The sequence below is a fragment of the Haliotis rubra genome, unplaced genomic scaffold (genome assembly GCF_003918875.1).
Source record: "Haliotis rubra isolate DU_JTF1 unplaced genomic scaffold, ASM391887v1 Scf87, whole genome shotgun sequence".
Classification (NCBI taxonomy): Eukaryota; Metazoa; Mollusca; class Gastropoda; order Lepetellida; family Haliotidae; genus Haliotis; species Haliotis rubra.
In genome coordinates this window covers 1,640,273-1,656,842 of record NW_025767601.1, presented here as the reverse complement: position 1 = coordinate 1,656,842, position 16,570 = coordinate 1,640,273, and the positions used below count along the sequence as shown (strand labels likewise).

At 37.8% G+C, this 16,570-nt stretch overlaps 1 protein-coding gene across 1 annotated transcript; it reads left to right on the top strand.

Moving 5' to 3' along the window:
- The first annotated feature begins 805 nt into the window (after positions 1–805).
- On the top strand, positions 806–16,496 carry LOC124263167. Its single transcript, XM_046697735.1, has 5 exons — positions 806–814; positions 14,305–14,506; positions 15,566–15,685; positions 15,915–15,980; positions 16,410–16,496. Exons 2-5 carry the CDS (start codon positions 14,305–14,307, stop codon positions 16,412–16,414), a joined length of 393 nt encoding a protein of 130 aa, XP_046553691.1. The 5' UTR covers positions 806–814; the 3' UTR covers positions 16,415–16,496.
- The last annotated feature ends 74 nt before the right edge of the window (positions 16,497–16,570 follow it).

Below are 16,570 nucleotides of genomic sequence, written 5' to 3'. Positions count from 1 at the left end.
ATGCAAATTTCGTGAGTGACCGATCATGCAGGTACAACAGGGCATGTTTATCCTTTTGACGGACACCTGGTGTCACGATTGGTTCAGTCATATCTTTGTAATCACAGTCTCGCTTATTACTTCAAATTGAATCTGTTTCGGCCGATAATCAAGAGCATACTTTTAATACGAGATAGCACCATATTACAATTACCTGAAAGTGTTTGATCAGGTTTACCGGACTCAAGAACTTTTCAAGACGTTTTAGGGACACGTGGAAGCCATGTCCAAATATGACGCATCAGTGACAGAAATCCTGATCGCCATTTTGCAATTTAGAATTCTTTTCAGATGAAAGAAAATGACTTGCGTTCAGTGCGTGGTTTTGACGAGTGGAGTTTTGTATTTAAAATAGTTAAGGATTCTCATTGAGACAAGTCAAACAAACTGCCACCCGCACTTAAAGAAGATACTGATTGAGTTGTCAGATTGTTAGCCTGATAATGTCAGAAAAGTCGCATAACTTTTAAGAAAAACAACGGTTTTTAAAACAACTTTATGTAGAAATGTCAACATATGTTATCCATAGCTTTAGCATGCATAGCAAAATTTACATCAAAGTGATAGAAAGTGTTAAAATGTGAAATACACTCCCAATCCTACTCTTTTGATGTCTCTCAAACTAATCGAGTTGTCAGATTGATATCCAGATAATGTCAGAAAGGTCATCGTATCCGGATTTAGCTCGTGTGACCATCAACACATCCATGTTATATATACCCAGTGTGTACCAGTCTAACCACAGCCTTGTCCACTGATATCCAGAACTGCAAAGGTAAGTGTATTTTGCATGAGTGTGTATAGCCATCATGTTCGTCCTCTGTTGTTTACGCCCGATGCAATCACAGTAAATCAGGAAACTTACATGCACAAATATTTACATGTGCAAATATTTAACACAGGCCGTGTCAATGGAAATTCAATCTCTTTCTGTCAAATTGAGAATAAAGAATAACCATTTCTGTTATGAATTTAGCCTAAACGCTTTAATCGCTAGCTGCTACATATTAAGTTTAGGGTGCATTCACACTACGCCCGATTTTCTATCAAACTACATGCGTTTTCCTCTTGTGTTTTGCTATAGTATACCATTGTAAACCTTTAAATACGCCTTGTATATAAATACTCCTTCAGATTGATCAGCATCAATTATTTACACCTTCAGCATCAACTATTTACACCTTCAGCATCAACTATTTACACCTTCAGCATCAACTACTTACACCTTCAGCATCAACTACTTACACCTGTATATTTGGCAAAGAAGTTAAACATATAAAACGTATGCATTTCTGAAAGAAACAATAATGAAATACAATATTTTAATTGTATTGTTGTTCTCGGTCATGTTATGAATAGGGAATAGTAGCTGCACCATGTCACTTTACATGAATGACGCTAACATTGTCTGTGAAGCGCATATCATTGGGAAACACCCTTAATTTTAGCAAAATGATGACGTCACACATGGAATCATATGCGATTACAAATATGCGATGCGATGCGATGCGATGAAAATAGGTGCAGCACCTATTTCCATCGCATAGGATCGCATTGCATTGACAAATCGGTTGTTGTGTACACGGTCATAGTAAAATACGCGGTGTGCGTTTTTAAACGCTTCGCATGACGCATGGCATAGAAAATAGGACGTAGTGTACGTGCACCCTAACTGATAATGAATCGTTAGATTCATGCCCATCGTGATTGTCAAGGCGAGTAACAGTCACTGACAGAAAAGAAAAAGCTGTCTGTACAAAGTGCTCACAGTTCTTTCATGTGTCAATTCTATGTATCCAGATGAAGATCGCCCTCGTACTCCTGTTCCTGACCGCCATGGTGGCCCTGCCCGGCTCTCATTCCTGGGGTATTCGTCTCCCGCGGGTTAGGCGTATTATACGTACTGTAGGACGTACCGTCCAACGTGTTGCTACTACAGTTGTCAATACCGGGAAGAAGGTTGTAGGCGCAATCAAATCTGGTAGGTCTTGTTTGTCTGATGATAATGAGGGGCATTTTGGGAAAATGTTATGAGATTTGAAATAATGCTAAGGCATAGAATAAGGCTTATCTCCATTTTCGGATAATTTCCATCGTTGGCAAACAACCAAGCGATGTATATCTAGCCACCTATCATCTCTAGGTAATAGTTATAAGAATGATAATAGAAATAACTATCTAACTATTCGGATATGAATTACAAAACAAATCTCCTTTTTGAGAAGGAAATATTGGGCGAAGTAGTTCCACACCAAAGTTATATATTCTGGAATAATCAGCAACGTATACAACTACCAGGACTGGCTAGCTGATACAAAATAGTCAGGAGAACGTAAAATAGAAATGTAATTTGCATGACCAGGTAAGCGAGACGTAAGTGAGTTTGACGTGGACGGCGACGGGGAAGTCAGTGACGACGAGATCATGATGGTGCTGGCAACCAGAGACGTGGAGGACCTTGTCCAGGATGGTTACATCACAGGTAAGGAAGATGGCCACAGTTCTTTTACATGATAACGATATTTCATATTTCAAGTATCACTCACATTTGAAGAGAAATTTATATTAACTTTTGGAGGTAAACATTCCACATATCACAGGAACATGACCATCTAACATACTATATTTATATATTACTTGAATTCCTAGGCTTACAGACCAATGAGGTTTTCATGTTGTGTTTCCAGAAGCAGACAAGGAAGACATCAGCCTCTACCAGCGTCACGTCCGGGAAGCTGAAGACCTCGAGATGGGTAAGACGTTAAACGGTTGCAGAATCAATTTGCAAACGTTCACACGCAACACACAGAAACAGGGTTTAAATCTTATCACACGTTTTTGCTTTAAGTTTCACATTTTTAAACTCTGATTAATCTGGAGTGTATATGCCCATGTAGACATGTCACATTTCCCCAAACACAACAATGAATTGTACTCTGACTCACGTGAGAAATGATAATTGCTGGTTTCACTGGGTCCATTGACAATCCAGATTCGAAAGCTGTGGCAAACTTCATTACATTTTCTAAATGGTTGCATCAATTCTTAACCTTTGCCAGTCCAATGGGCCAAATGTGAATGTACCAAAGTAAAACTAAACTCTGCTGACTTTCTTGTGATTGTGTTCCTCAACTTGCTCATTTTGAAAAGAAATATTATTACAAAATCACCTTTCCACCACAGCGGTAGAATCACCATATATTGCTCAGTGGTTTTGTTTACTGGAAATGTTATGTGTGCGCATTTGTGGACATGAATTGAATACACAATATTCTGTCTGATCCAGATAGGTGTAAACTCGATGATTTGCGTATATTCATTACATGGTATTGTCATCTATCAAATTTCCTTTTCAGAATAATCGTGTTCCTAAGAGAAAACTATGAAGATCAACTCATCAATCACACGTGTAACAAGAATGGTATACACGTAAATAAATCACACAAAAATATTCATTTGTGTTTGTAATATTATTTGTGTATTCTTAATGTGTCTAGATTTCTCAGCACCTTACCCGTGGCTCTGGGTCTCAATACGGAGATAAACATATGAATGGGGGGTTCGGGCTTAAATGCCTATCAGTACATGATACACCCATGCAAGATCGGCCATTCCTACCTAACAGGAAGCACTGCTCTCACTCATGCAATTTACCTTGGCTTGACTTATGTCTAGTGACTTGATAACGCTTGCCAGGCATGATCATCGAATTGCTTCATTTTCGTTCCTTTATACCTAACCTCAAAACTCGAGATATTATCTATGAAGGCACTCATCCATGAAATCTCAAGTCTGCAGAGATACATTTCTTAAAGCTGCCGCACATCGTCATTGTGTCTACTACTACTGTGATACTATTTTTTTCATTTTCCTCGAGGGGCGGTGGGGTAGCCAGGTGGTTAAAGCGTTTGCTCGTCACGCCGAAGATCCGGGTTCGATTCCCCACATGGGTACAGTGTGTGAAGCCCATATCTGGTGTCCCAGCCGTGATATTGCTGGAATATTGCTAAAAGCGGCGTAAAACAAACTCACTCACTCACTCATTTTCCTTGATATTCATTATATATTAGATAATTAGAAGAATATTACTTTATTCTGTTACCTAAAACAACAAACATGAAAGCAATCATACTACGTCAGTGCAGAGCGTATACCAACCAGTCCATCCGCGTATAGTTTGTACAACATGACGGTCAGTTCTTCCAGAATTGTTTCCATTGTTAATATACTGGTCATATCGTCACACTGTCATCGGCCATACGTTATAGGGAGATTAGGGTTAAATGTTTTGACAATGGCCACGGTGTCATATGCTATATACCAAGATGGCCAGTCAGTTATATGCTATATACTCAAAAGCCAGTCAGTTATTGACAGACAGACAGACAGACAGTTTATTCTCAAAAGAACCCACCAACGGTGGTACATGAGAAAAGTACAATATAAATTCGCATATGATAATATAATCAATCAAGATGACAGCAATATAAGGTAAATACATATATATAGTGACATTTTAAATGAAATATGACAAAGTAAGTTAACATGATTCTCATGCAGCTGCAACTAGTCTAAAGATGATGTTGATGAATTTAAACAGGTTTTTCACATTTTTTACTCTGGTGCTAGATAAACATTTTTTTTAGCTTGAACATATTAGCCATTCGTAGAGATCTTTACGTACGTGTATAGACCGCGGCTGGAGAAGGGCTTCACACCTGAACAGGTAGTGGAACTCATCACCAACCGCCGGGGAATTACATAGATGGCACACACGTTCCAATCTTGGGGTATCAGACAAGCGTCCGGTTTCAACTGGTAAGTTGTGATTTGTTATTCTAAGTTTCAAGATTGGATAATAGACGTTTTTAGGTAGATAAAGGTATTTTTCAAAACTTATATTTTCTTTAAACATTTTATAGTACACAACTTTCGGGCTTTCAGTAATGGAACTATGCCAGTTCTGCAGGAACTGGTCTTTCAATATGTCTTCAACTTTTGAAGCTAACCACCGTGAAGAACACATAAACGGATTGTCAAATATTTCACCTAATCCACAGTTATTTAAAATTTTCTTAACGAACGTTGTCCATAGTAGTTTTTCATTGTTGTCAGTGAAATTACTGGTGATAAATCTGTAGATAATATTTGTTAGTTTTGGAGTTCATTATGACTTGCCATTTTGTGCCAGAATAGAATAGCACGTTTGTATATTTTGATGTAGAGGGGTTCCCTACCAAGTTCTCCATAAATCATATAGTTAGGTGTTGAATTTCGAAGACCTGCTGCTAATTTAAGAAATTTTAAATGAACTTTTTCTATTAGTTTTATGTTTTCAAAAATGCCCAGATTTCAGAGCAGTACATTAGGATCGGAGCAATCAAAGTGTCAAATGCCGATATTAAACAGTCCAACGGTAGATTAACTACAGGCAAAGTATCAATTCGGTTTCGGTTTGGTATTCTAGATTAACACCTTTACTTCCTCGTTTCAGTAGAAAGGGCTCAATATCATTTATAAAAAGTGAAAACAGAAGTGGCGATACATTTTCCCCTTGTCTTACTCCCGTGTTTCATGGGAAGAATGAGGATATTTGATTATGTTACATGACAGTGGATTTTATATTCTTATACATGTTGTTTACTAAGCTAAGAAATTTACCAGATATTCCACGGTTTAGCAGTTTATACCACAGACCAGCCCTCCACACAGTGTCGAAAGCTTTTGTGAAAATCAACAAAGACGCAATAGAGTTTTCGTTTTGTTTGTTTTAAAATTTCTCTAATAGCATGTAGAGCATATACATTGTCGCTTGTAGAGAAACCTCTTCTGAATCCTGCTTGAGCTCGAGTTAAAATATTATTTACTTCTACAAACTTAGTGAGCCTCGCATTAAGTATACTTGTGAATAGTTTACCGAAACAACTGAGAATTGTTATTGGTCTATATGAGTTTGGATCTAGTTGTTCGCCCTTTTTCTTATATATCGGTCTGATTATACCCCGTAACCAACAGTCTGGTACAAATCCGGAACAAAGTATCAAGTTAAAGAAATGGGTTAGGAGTGGTATTAAATGTGTGGAAGCATCAATAAAATAATCATTTTCAACAAAGTCTAGTCCAGTAGCTTTATTTCTTTTAAGATTTTTAATTGCTGAAAGGATTTCCTCACCCGTTATAACCTTATTTAAGACATCAGTGTCATATTGTTGATCATCTACAACATCATCTGATATATCCTCATTAGACTGGGATTCATTAATGTCTATAGAACTCAAAGAATGTTTCAATATCAGGTGTATTATCATATCTAGTGACATACCCTTTACTCAGTAGCTTCCAGTATTCTTTGGGCGAGTGTTTCATAAGGACACGAAACTGTTTAGTGGTCTCATTTTGATATTGTCGCATACTTTTGTCCATACATTTTTATACGCTCTTGACGTTTGATGACAGTGCGTTCTATTTAATGGAGTGTTACGTGACTTATATTTTCTTTTAGCTTTATGGAATGATTTTCGCATTTTCCTACGCTCATTGTTAAACCACGGTTTATCTTTTTTCTTTCTATTCTGTTTGGGACGATTCGCGCGCGCACTCCTGACGCCGAAGGTTTCGCGTGCAGCGTCCACCAGCACGGGCGCTATGTCTGTTGCAAGCTCGTTGACCAGATCTGGGTCAACACCGCGTTCGCTTACGCATTGTGTACGCTCAGTGAGGCGTGCCATATTATCAACATTTATATTATTACAGTAGAGGTCCGATTTTGGGGATCATATCGTAACGGTTTGTATATAGTAATGTTTTCTTCAAATGGATTTACCGAGGGATGGATACTTTCATTTGTGATGTTTCTATGGGATTTTAAAACAAATTGAACAGGGCAGTGGACATCTGAATATAATGATGAGTAATCAATTATTTCAAAATTAACACAAAGACATAGACATGATGGTGACGAAATAACATAGTCCACAACAGATTTACCTTTACATGTTGCTTTGCCGATTGTTTTTTCTGAACCAACTCTTCCATTACAGATAAAGAGATTTAAATTCTTACACAATTCTATCAATTTAAACCCAAAGTTGTTAGCCCTATCTTCATCTTCTGTGCACCTCTGGTGTGGTAGGCTCAGTTTGTCTAATATATTCAGAGGGTTAATATCATTTTCAAGTTGTGGTACGTCCATTTCGAAATCATCAACAATGTGCTTATCAAGTAAAAGGTAATCACACATAGTGTTAGTTCTGGCATTAAAATCCCCCATAAGGCTTACATAATCACTGACTGATAGACAGTGTAATAGGGATTGTTCAATCTCATTAAATGCGTTACAATTCACATACTTAGAACCTTCAGGTGGGAGATATACAATACCAATGTACATATCCTGATCAACGTGAAACACAGACTTTGATATCTTAATCCACAGAACATAAGTGCTTTCTTCTTCTAGACATGTGACTAAATCTTTTAAAGTATTTCTGATTGCAAAACCAATACCACCTGATTTTCCTAAGGACCCAGACCTGTGATGAATATGTAATTCATATCCATCTAATCTTATATCATCAAAGATGTCAGTTTTGGTTTCTTGCAGACCAATAATGTCATACTTTTCAATAAACTCTGTAAATTCGGCATATTCAAGTCTCTTTCTTAGACCACACACATTTAGATTTAAAAAGCTTACCATCTGTTGATTATAATCATTTGCAAAAGCATCATCTTTGTTATTAACATCATCATCATCATCATCATCATCATCATCATCATCATCATCATCATCAACATCATCAACATCATCATCATCATCATCAACAACATCATTATCATCAAGATCACTATCACCATCAACATTACCGTCCGCAGCAGCAGAAGAAACACAATCATTATTAACATTTCCCTTATCTATGACGTTCAAGGAATGGTCATGTACAGTTTCAGATGTTGCCTTGGTTGCACAATCAGTTATAATTTCATTATCCATGATATTCAGAGGAGTATTATTTACAGTTTACATAGTGGAGTTGTTTGAACAGTCAAATGAAATTTCTTCATCTGAGATATTCATATAGTTATCATGTGCAACTTCTAATGTAGGGTTGTTCACCCATTTAGATGCAATTTCTTTATCTGATGTGTTCAGATAGTTATTACTTACATACACTAATACATGATTGTTTACACAATCAGATGCAATTTCTTCATCTGTGATATTCAAATAGGTGCCATGTGCAGATTCTACTGTGGGATTTTTCGCCCATTAAGATGCAATCTCTTTATCTGATTTGTTCAGATAGTTATTACTTACATACTCTAATGTGTGATTGTTTACACAATCAGATGCAATTTTGTCATCTGTGATATTCAAATAGGTGTCATGTGCAGATTCTACTGTAGGATTTTTCACCCATTTAGATGCAGTTTCTTTATCTGATTTATTCAGATAGTTATTATTGACATACACTAATGCACGAACACGTTTATGTGTGTGTGTGTGTGCGCGCGTGCTTGTGTGCGTGTGTGTGTTGGAGAGTGTAAGCCTCACAATTGAGCACTTGACGATCACTGCACAAAAGATGTCTGGGTACAAGAAAAAATACATAGTTACAAACATTTATACACTCAACAACAAAAGTTCTTGTGACACATACATTTTTCGATGAATTGGATCACGTTTTACCAAAACCATGAAGAAAAGGTCCACAGTACGATAACCAAGCGTACAATCGCAACTTTGACGAGACTCTTTGAAAACCAGGTGAACTGACTTTGCACGTGCAATTTCGAGAAAAACTATTCATTCTGCGGATATTTAAACATGAGTTGCGGATAGATGTGTTCATTGTGGATAAAGACACGTTCAATGAGTGTTCCCTGAAAATCCATTGAATTTCAAACCACAAGTAAACTCTTTTGATGCCAAGGCTTTCTGAAAATGAACGGTGTCGGGCACTTGAAATGCCCCAAGCCTAACCGCACAACGGGAATTTGCTCGTCGACTTAATGTTCATAGGAACACTGTATGAAACTTATTTCATCGACATCAGCAAACCAATCACGTCAGACACCGTCCCCGCAGTGTCCGACCACCAGTGACCCAACGACAAGACAACTGGATCAGACACACACACCTATGGAACCGGTTCCAGCCAGCAACAGTCACAGCAGCAACAACCCCTGGACCAAGTCGGATATCGTCACAATTCTTGCGTCGACGCTTGGGGCGGTTCGGGATCATTGTGCGACGACCAGCAAGGCGAAAGATTCTCACGTTACAACACCGACAAAGACGCCTACAGCATGGGAGAGGGCCTATACGTCAGTGGGACCGTGTCCTGTTCACTGATGAGTCCAGGTTTATGTCAAACAGAGCTGATGGCCGTGCACGAGTATATTGTGCAAAACCTAATGATAATTAAAGAACAAAGGACGTAATTATAAAAAGGATTGCATTCAATCCACTTGACTCCAACATATTGAACAAACCTGAATATATCATGTATATGATGTAAATTTCACGTGCGGTTTCTGGACTGTCAACTGAAGTTATTAATACAACTATTGTATATTAATGCTTAAACTGAACAAAACAGTTGATTTGCATGTATACATGCAGATATGTCTAAACATATTTGTAAAGTTGAGTTCAGAACATTGTGTACAGATGCTACAATTTTGAACAAAGAAACCTTTTTCAAAAACATGAAAAAAAGTTGGGGAATCGTAGCAGGACAGTACCATATTTAATATAAAATTGGAGATTACATAAATGGAGTCATTTTACCATCAGAAAGCAAGAAATTGCATCTGAGAGCATCTAATTTGGGGAGCTCTTGGGAGATAACAATGAGCAACTGACTGAGTAGAATTACAAGCTTGGTCTACAGACATTCCAGGCATATAACATTTACAAACATGCCAGGAAGATATCATTTACAAACATATACTGCAGATATCAGTGAAACGAGTTTCATGGAGAAGCTGACTCTTAAAAGACATTGCTACGTGATCACCCGTCATCAATCAGAATATGCCCCAAACTATCGATGTTAACATCTATGAGAGTGAGTGAGCAACGTTTTGAAACACAGAATTAAATCAACACATTATATCAACGTTAGGATCAAAAACACAAATCTTCGAGCTGACGAGCAAGAGCTTCAACCACATCAGCCACTATACTGACATAGATGTTTTTTATTGGTATGTATTTTGTGGATGTATTTTGCATCTGAACCAGAGTGTGCTAAAATGGTCAAAAAAGGCATCTAAGCAGTTTTTCGAATTGCACGAAGTTTCACGCCCGGCCCGACGACCATTCTGTAGGTTCCCACTCCGAAGAACCCACACAAAATGAAAGTATCACTTTCCTCAAATTCTTTCACGAGACGCCCGGCCCGATGGCCATTCTGACGCCAGATCATGAGCATGAAGGTTTACACTCCGAAGAGCCCACACAAAATTAAAGTTCTTGAATGAACTCATTGTTTCAAATAATTGAAGATGACTTTGCCAGTGTTCGTAACATCAAAAGCCATTTAATGTGATGACATTTCAAACATGGCATTGATGTCTCCTTCTTGGATCACGAAATCCCATTTCTAAACTTCTTAAACAACTACAAGAGTCATACTGTACAGGGAATAGAAAGAATAACCTCTCACCAAGTCGGAGTTGAGGATTACCGTTCCCAACGTTTTATCGTCTAAAGGTCCTCGTGTACGCTAGGAACTTATAAAATCTCACAGATAACTGATGATCTGTAACTCCACTGGCGTGGGTTTAGGGAAAATGTAATTCCACTTTAGTGAACTTCCTACTTCTTAAGGTATTCCGATATGGTTGCAATATTGCCGATGGGACGTTAAATTTTAACTCACTCACTCACTCTTAAGGTATTCCTATAATCCTATTAGGGAACATGACAATCTTTGAACAGGGAATTGGTGGTGCATTTTGTGGAACAGAAACAATTTAAGTCTATTGTTCACCATGTATTCTCGTATTTTCAAAGGGCTAATAATTACTTTCATCAAGCGTTTGTCTGTGTGTACGGAGTACCTGGTTTGTGTGACGTACGTAGCGGGACTGTAGGTTTGTGTTTCACAGTCAAAATGAACTGTAAGAAATGTAAGATTAAATGAGACCCATTTACATTTACCGTGGCTAAATTAGAAAATGTATAAACGACTCCAAGGTTACACGTCAACGTTTGTTTCTCAAACATCTCTGTGTGTTGTAATCTGGGATTTTAAAGGTAGTGATTTAAATATGAATTAATATGCTATGATTTCCAAACTATCTCTTGAACAATTATTCGTCTGACAAAGTTTTCCTAGATATGATATTGTTTGAAATCATGTATGTTGAAAACGTGGACAAACTGTATATCATATTGCATGTCATTGTCCTGAGTGAAACAAATACGAGATGTGAAATGTCACATCATAATTCATACTGTATCTCCGGTGCATCATTGTTATGGTGTGTGAAAGTCCATTTATCAATAGTTGGCGTCTGTCAAATGAAAGAACAAACATCCGTGACCTTGAGCTATACTGACACCAGGTATGTGCCAACAATAGCTTGCAGACTCACCTGTCAACAAAACCAGTCATCGTCCACAATGTGGAAGATTTTATGTCAGATATTGTCGCTTAGTATAATTGATAAAATAGACTGAACAATCAATCAGTGGCCGTTTATTAGAAACAGGTATTTTACTAATTTAAGTGGTTAAATGCTCCGTTTTTGTGCAAATTTCGTGAGTGAAAATGTCGAACCCCTGGTTTCACAACTCATTCAATAATATCTTTGTAATCCCTACTTTGTCTTTCAAGACAAACGGAATCGCTTTTGGCAGACAAATTAAGACTAGTTCTTCGCCTTTCTATGACTTTCAGCTATAGTGACACCACCCATGTGTCTATAATAACTAAATAATCTGTCAAGGATGAGTCATGTGGAAAGGTTGAGTCTGATGCTTTGGTATAATCAATAAAAATAAACCGTAACAAGTAAGCTTGACTACTTATCACAAAGTCATTAACAAATGATAGTAGTTAAAATTTCAGTTGTGCAACAATAGTTATTTTTATTTAAATTTAGGATGTGGTGGATCAGGGCATGTTTATCCTGGTATCAAGACTGATTTAATCATATTGTATTCACTGTTTCACCTTTTACGCCTAATCTCTTTCGGTAGACAATATTCTTTGCATTTTACGTTCTACAATAAAACATGTGAGAGCATATTTATGATACGGCGTTTACAATCAGCACCATATAACTCTTGCTTCAAAGTGGTCCAATCAGGTTTACAGCACCCGAGACTTTTCAAGAGATTATACATGGACACGTGGAGTTGACAGAACTGAAAGGCTGGCGTATGTTTTGTGCCATAAAAACCAAAATGGCGTGTGTACATATGAGACGAGTGGAGATTGTTTTTTCAAGTACGATATAGGTACGATTCTTTCAAATGGCATGAAGATATTAATTTGAGTTAGACCGATAATGTCAGAAACGTCATCGTAGCAGGATTTAGCGCGTGTGACCATCAACACATCCATGTTATATATGTTACAGGGAATGTGTGAAACCAGGGATTTCACGTAATCCCTGAAAGATTCAGTGATTTCATGAAATCAGTGTGACCCCCAGGGATTTCATGTATTCCCTCAAATTTCCAGGGATTTCATGAAATTACTGATTTTCATGGTGTTCCATTACACACATTCCCTGTTAGGATATCAGTGAATGTGTGAAGTTAAGGTTTGTAGCTTAAAACTTTATTTTATTGAAGATGAGTGTCATGTTTTATTGCATTGTCCTTTGTATGCTGATGAGCGATTGCAACGTTTATCTAAATGTACAAGTCTTTTAGATGTTTTTTTAAAAAATCTGGGAATGTTGAAAAAGTTAGTTTTCTTCTAGCTTGTCCAGGTGTATCGTTTTTATCTGTCACAACCTGCCTTAATATTCTTAAAAAGCGTACTGTAAATTTGTATATATCTTCTTAATGTAACTTGTACCCTTATTATTGCATTTTGAATATTCATATATTATACTCTGTATATTGTGGCACAAATATCTCTCATTATTCCGTACGGAATGGCTCAACATTTTACAGTGAAATAGCATCATTCGTTTTCTTTATTAAAAATAGACGTTTAAGTTTAAACAGACTAGGCCATTCATAGAAGTAACTTGGAATATACATCATCCCGCTGTTGAAGAAGAGCTTTGGGATATGGCTTTGGGAAGGAAAAGGTATTTTTCAAAGCACATATTTCATGTATGTCCTCAGCGTCTTCTTTCTACGAATGATGTGACAATGGACTGTTTCTCCACACAGCTGTGATTTTCGAGTCGAATTGTGGTGGTCAGGGTTTCCAGAAATGTAACCGTTGTCCTAACCAGTGTAAATCGATACCTTATGTTTTAATGTGCTACTGAAGTGTAATAGCTTGTATGATAACAGGCTATCTTGTCCCAACAAATGAATTTTATCAGGATATACTCTGTACTCGCATTATAAATTTGGTGTTCTCTATTTCAATAAGGGCTTACAGGGATTTCATGAAATCCCTGAGCTAATATTTCAGTAATTTCATAAAATCCCTGGAAATTTTAGGGAATACATGAAATCCCTGGGGGTCACAGGGATTTCATGAAATCACTGACTCTTTCAGGGATTACGTGAAATCCCTGGTTTCACACATTCCCTGTAACATATAATATACCCAGTATGTACCAGTCTTACCACAGCCTTGTCCACTGATTTCAAGAACTGCAAGGTAAGTGTATGTTTCATGATTCTGTATAGCTATCACGTTCGTCCTCTGTTGTTTACGTCCGATGCAATCATAGTATATTATTCAGGAGGATTAACATGTGTATGTACAAATTGCTGTAAATGCAGTTGGTCGTGTTTAACCAATATATAGCCCATGTGCTGTTGTGGACATAATGGTGGTATCCATAACTGTCATCAAATGAATGTTTTTAACAGAGGTGTCAATGGAGGTTCAGGCTCTTACTTTCAACATGAGAATAGAGTGATCGACAGTGTCCATTATTAATTTACACCTAATCGCTGTCATGTCTAGATGCTCCATGTACATACCATTTTTATTTTGTTGGGATATTATGTTATCGTTAGATTGAAGGCGAGTAACAGTCTCTGACCAAAATGACAAGACTGTCTATGCAAGATGCTCACAGTTCTCTCATGTATCAATCCTATGTACTCAGATGAAGATCGCCTTCGTCGTCCTGTTCCTGACCGCCATGGTGGCCCTGCCCGGCTCTCATTCCTGGGGTATTCGTTTCCCGCGGTTTAGGAATATTGTACGTGCTGTTGGAGGTGTCGTCAAACGTGTTGGTACTTCAATTGTCAATGCCGGGAAGAAGGTTGTCTCAACTGTGAAAAAGGTTGGGGAAGCAATTAAATCTGGTAGGTGCTCGTCTGGTTGCAGTGAGGGGTATGGTGTGAAAAGGTTATGAGATGTGAGATAGCTCTCTATTATCTCTGGTTACGATGAAGGATAGTAGCAAACAATAACTAACTATTCGGATATAAATGGCCAACCGCCTTAAAATGAATGTGTCGTATGTGGGTGCGCATCTACCTGATATTGGTAGTGTAATTGGCAACTATTTGAGAACTAAGTATTGTGCGAAGTATTTCTTCCCCAACCACAGTTATCAACGTAGAAATTCTGTTATAGGCTGAAACGTATACAACTACCAAAGTGAATGAGTGAGTTTAGTTTTACGCCGCACTCAGCAATATTCCAGCTGTATGGCGGCGGTCTGTAAATAATCGAATCTGGACCAGACAATCCAGTGAACACAGCATGAGCATCGATCTGCGCAATTGGGAACCGATGACAAGTGTCAACCAAGCCTGCTATTCAATCATATACCCACCATGAGGAAAACATCTAACATTGTACCACTCCCGAAAAGGCAAAACCCGAAAGTGCTAAATGACTATCGCCCCGTTGCTCTGACATGGGTAGCAATGAAGACTTTTCACGATTTTGAATTTCTTCCATCAGGTCGTCGTCTGCACATGCCGATAGCTAGAACAAACAGGTTCCGTCATTCTTTTGTACCAGCCGGTATTCATTATTTTAACAACAGTTAATCTTAAATATTTATATTCACCTGAACATCTTACCATCATGTATACCATTCACACCGCTGCGTTTTTACCTCAACATTTCAGTTCATCATATCCTACTCCTCACCCGTTTTAGTGCTCTCATCTATTTATTTGTTTACTATCTCAGTGCTCACTGAAATGTTGCGATTCCTTGTTTTGTTCTGTCTTACGTGTTTTACGATGTAACCAAAATGTCGCCTCTTACGACAAGCATGGGTTACTGAAGGTTCATTCTAACCCGGAACTTCACGTATACAACTACCAAACTACTTCTCCACGTCTGGCTAGCTGACATGAAATAGTCAGGAGAACATGAAATAGAAATGTTATAATTTACGTGACCAGGTAAGCGAGACGTAAGCGAGTTTGACGTGGACGGTGACGGGGAAGTCAGTGACGACGAGATCATGATGATGCTGGCAACCAGAGACGTGGAGGACCTTGTCCAGGATGGTTACATCACAGGTAAAGAAGATGATCACACTGGTTTTACATGGCCACGATATTTCATGTTTCAAGTATCACTCAAATTGGAGGATACATTTATATTAACGTTTAATCATCCACGTGGACATTCACCATATTAAATAGATGTACGTTATAAATGGGAGCATGAGCTTTAACATACTCTATGTATACGTTACTTGAATTCCTGGGCTTACACACCAATGGGGTTTTCACGTTGTGTTTCCAGAAGCAGACAAGGAAGACATCAGCCTCTTCCAGCGTCACGTCCGCGAAGCTGTTGACCTTGACCTGGGTAAGACGTTAACCATATATTACAATTGCAGAATCAAAAGTCAACATACAGAAACATTTTTCTTATTTGAAACACTGATTAATCCGGAGTGTTTAAGCCCATGTAGACATATCAACTGATGACCTTCATATCACTTTCTAAATGGTTTGCTCAGTTCTTATCCTTTGTCAATCCCCTGTGCAAAATATAAATATACCTAAATAAAACTGAATACTATTGACCCTCTTCTTATGAAACCTATCTCAATACCATCATACGCACACATATTTACTTAGTGGTTTTGTTTGTTGAAGCTGTTTTTTGTGTGTACATTTGTGTACATACAAAGTTTTGAATACGCTATATTCTGTCTCATCCAAATAGATGTAAAATAGATGTTTTGTGTACATTCATTACATTGTATTGTCATCTATCAAATTTCCTTTTCAGAATAATCGTGGTCCCAACCATGAAGCTCAACTCATCCTTCATACGTGTAACAAGAACGGTATAAACGTAAATAAATCACAAACGATATTCATTTGTATATTTAGTATTGTGTGTACACATTCATATCGCTGGGCCAGTTGCTTAAGTCACGTAATTGGTTG

What these genes read in the sequence shown, in the direction of transcription:
- LOC124263167 (XM_046697735.1), top strand. Translation starts at nt 14,305, where the DNA reads ATGAAGATCGCCTTCGTCGTCCTGTTCCTGACCGCCATGGTGGCCCTG. An exon ending in TGGGGAAGCAATTAAATCTG is followed by an intron (nt 14,507 to 15,565) that starts GTAGGTGCTCGT and finishes TTACGTGACCAG; the next exon opens with GTAAGCGAGACGTAAGCGAG. An exon ending in CCAGGATGGTTACATCACAG is followed by an intron (nt 15,686 to 15,914) that starts GTAAAGAAGATG and finishes TTGTGTTTCCAG; the next exon opens with AAGCAGACAAGGAAGACATC.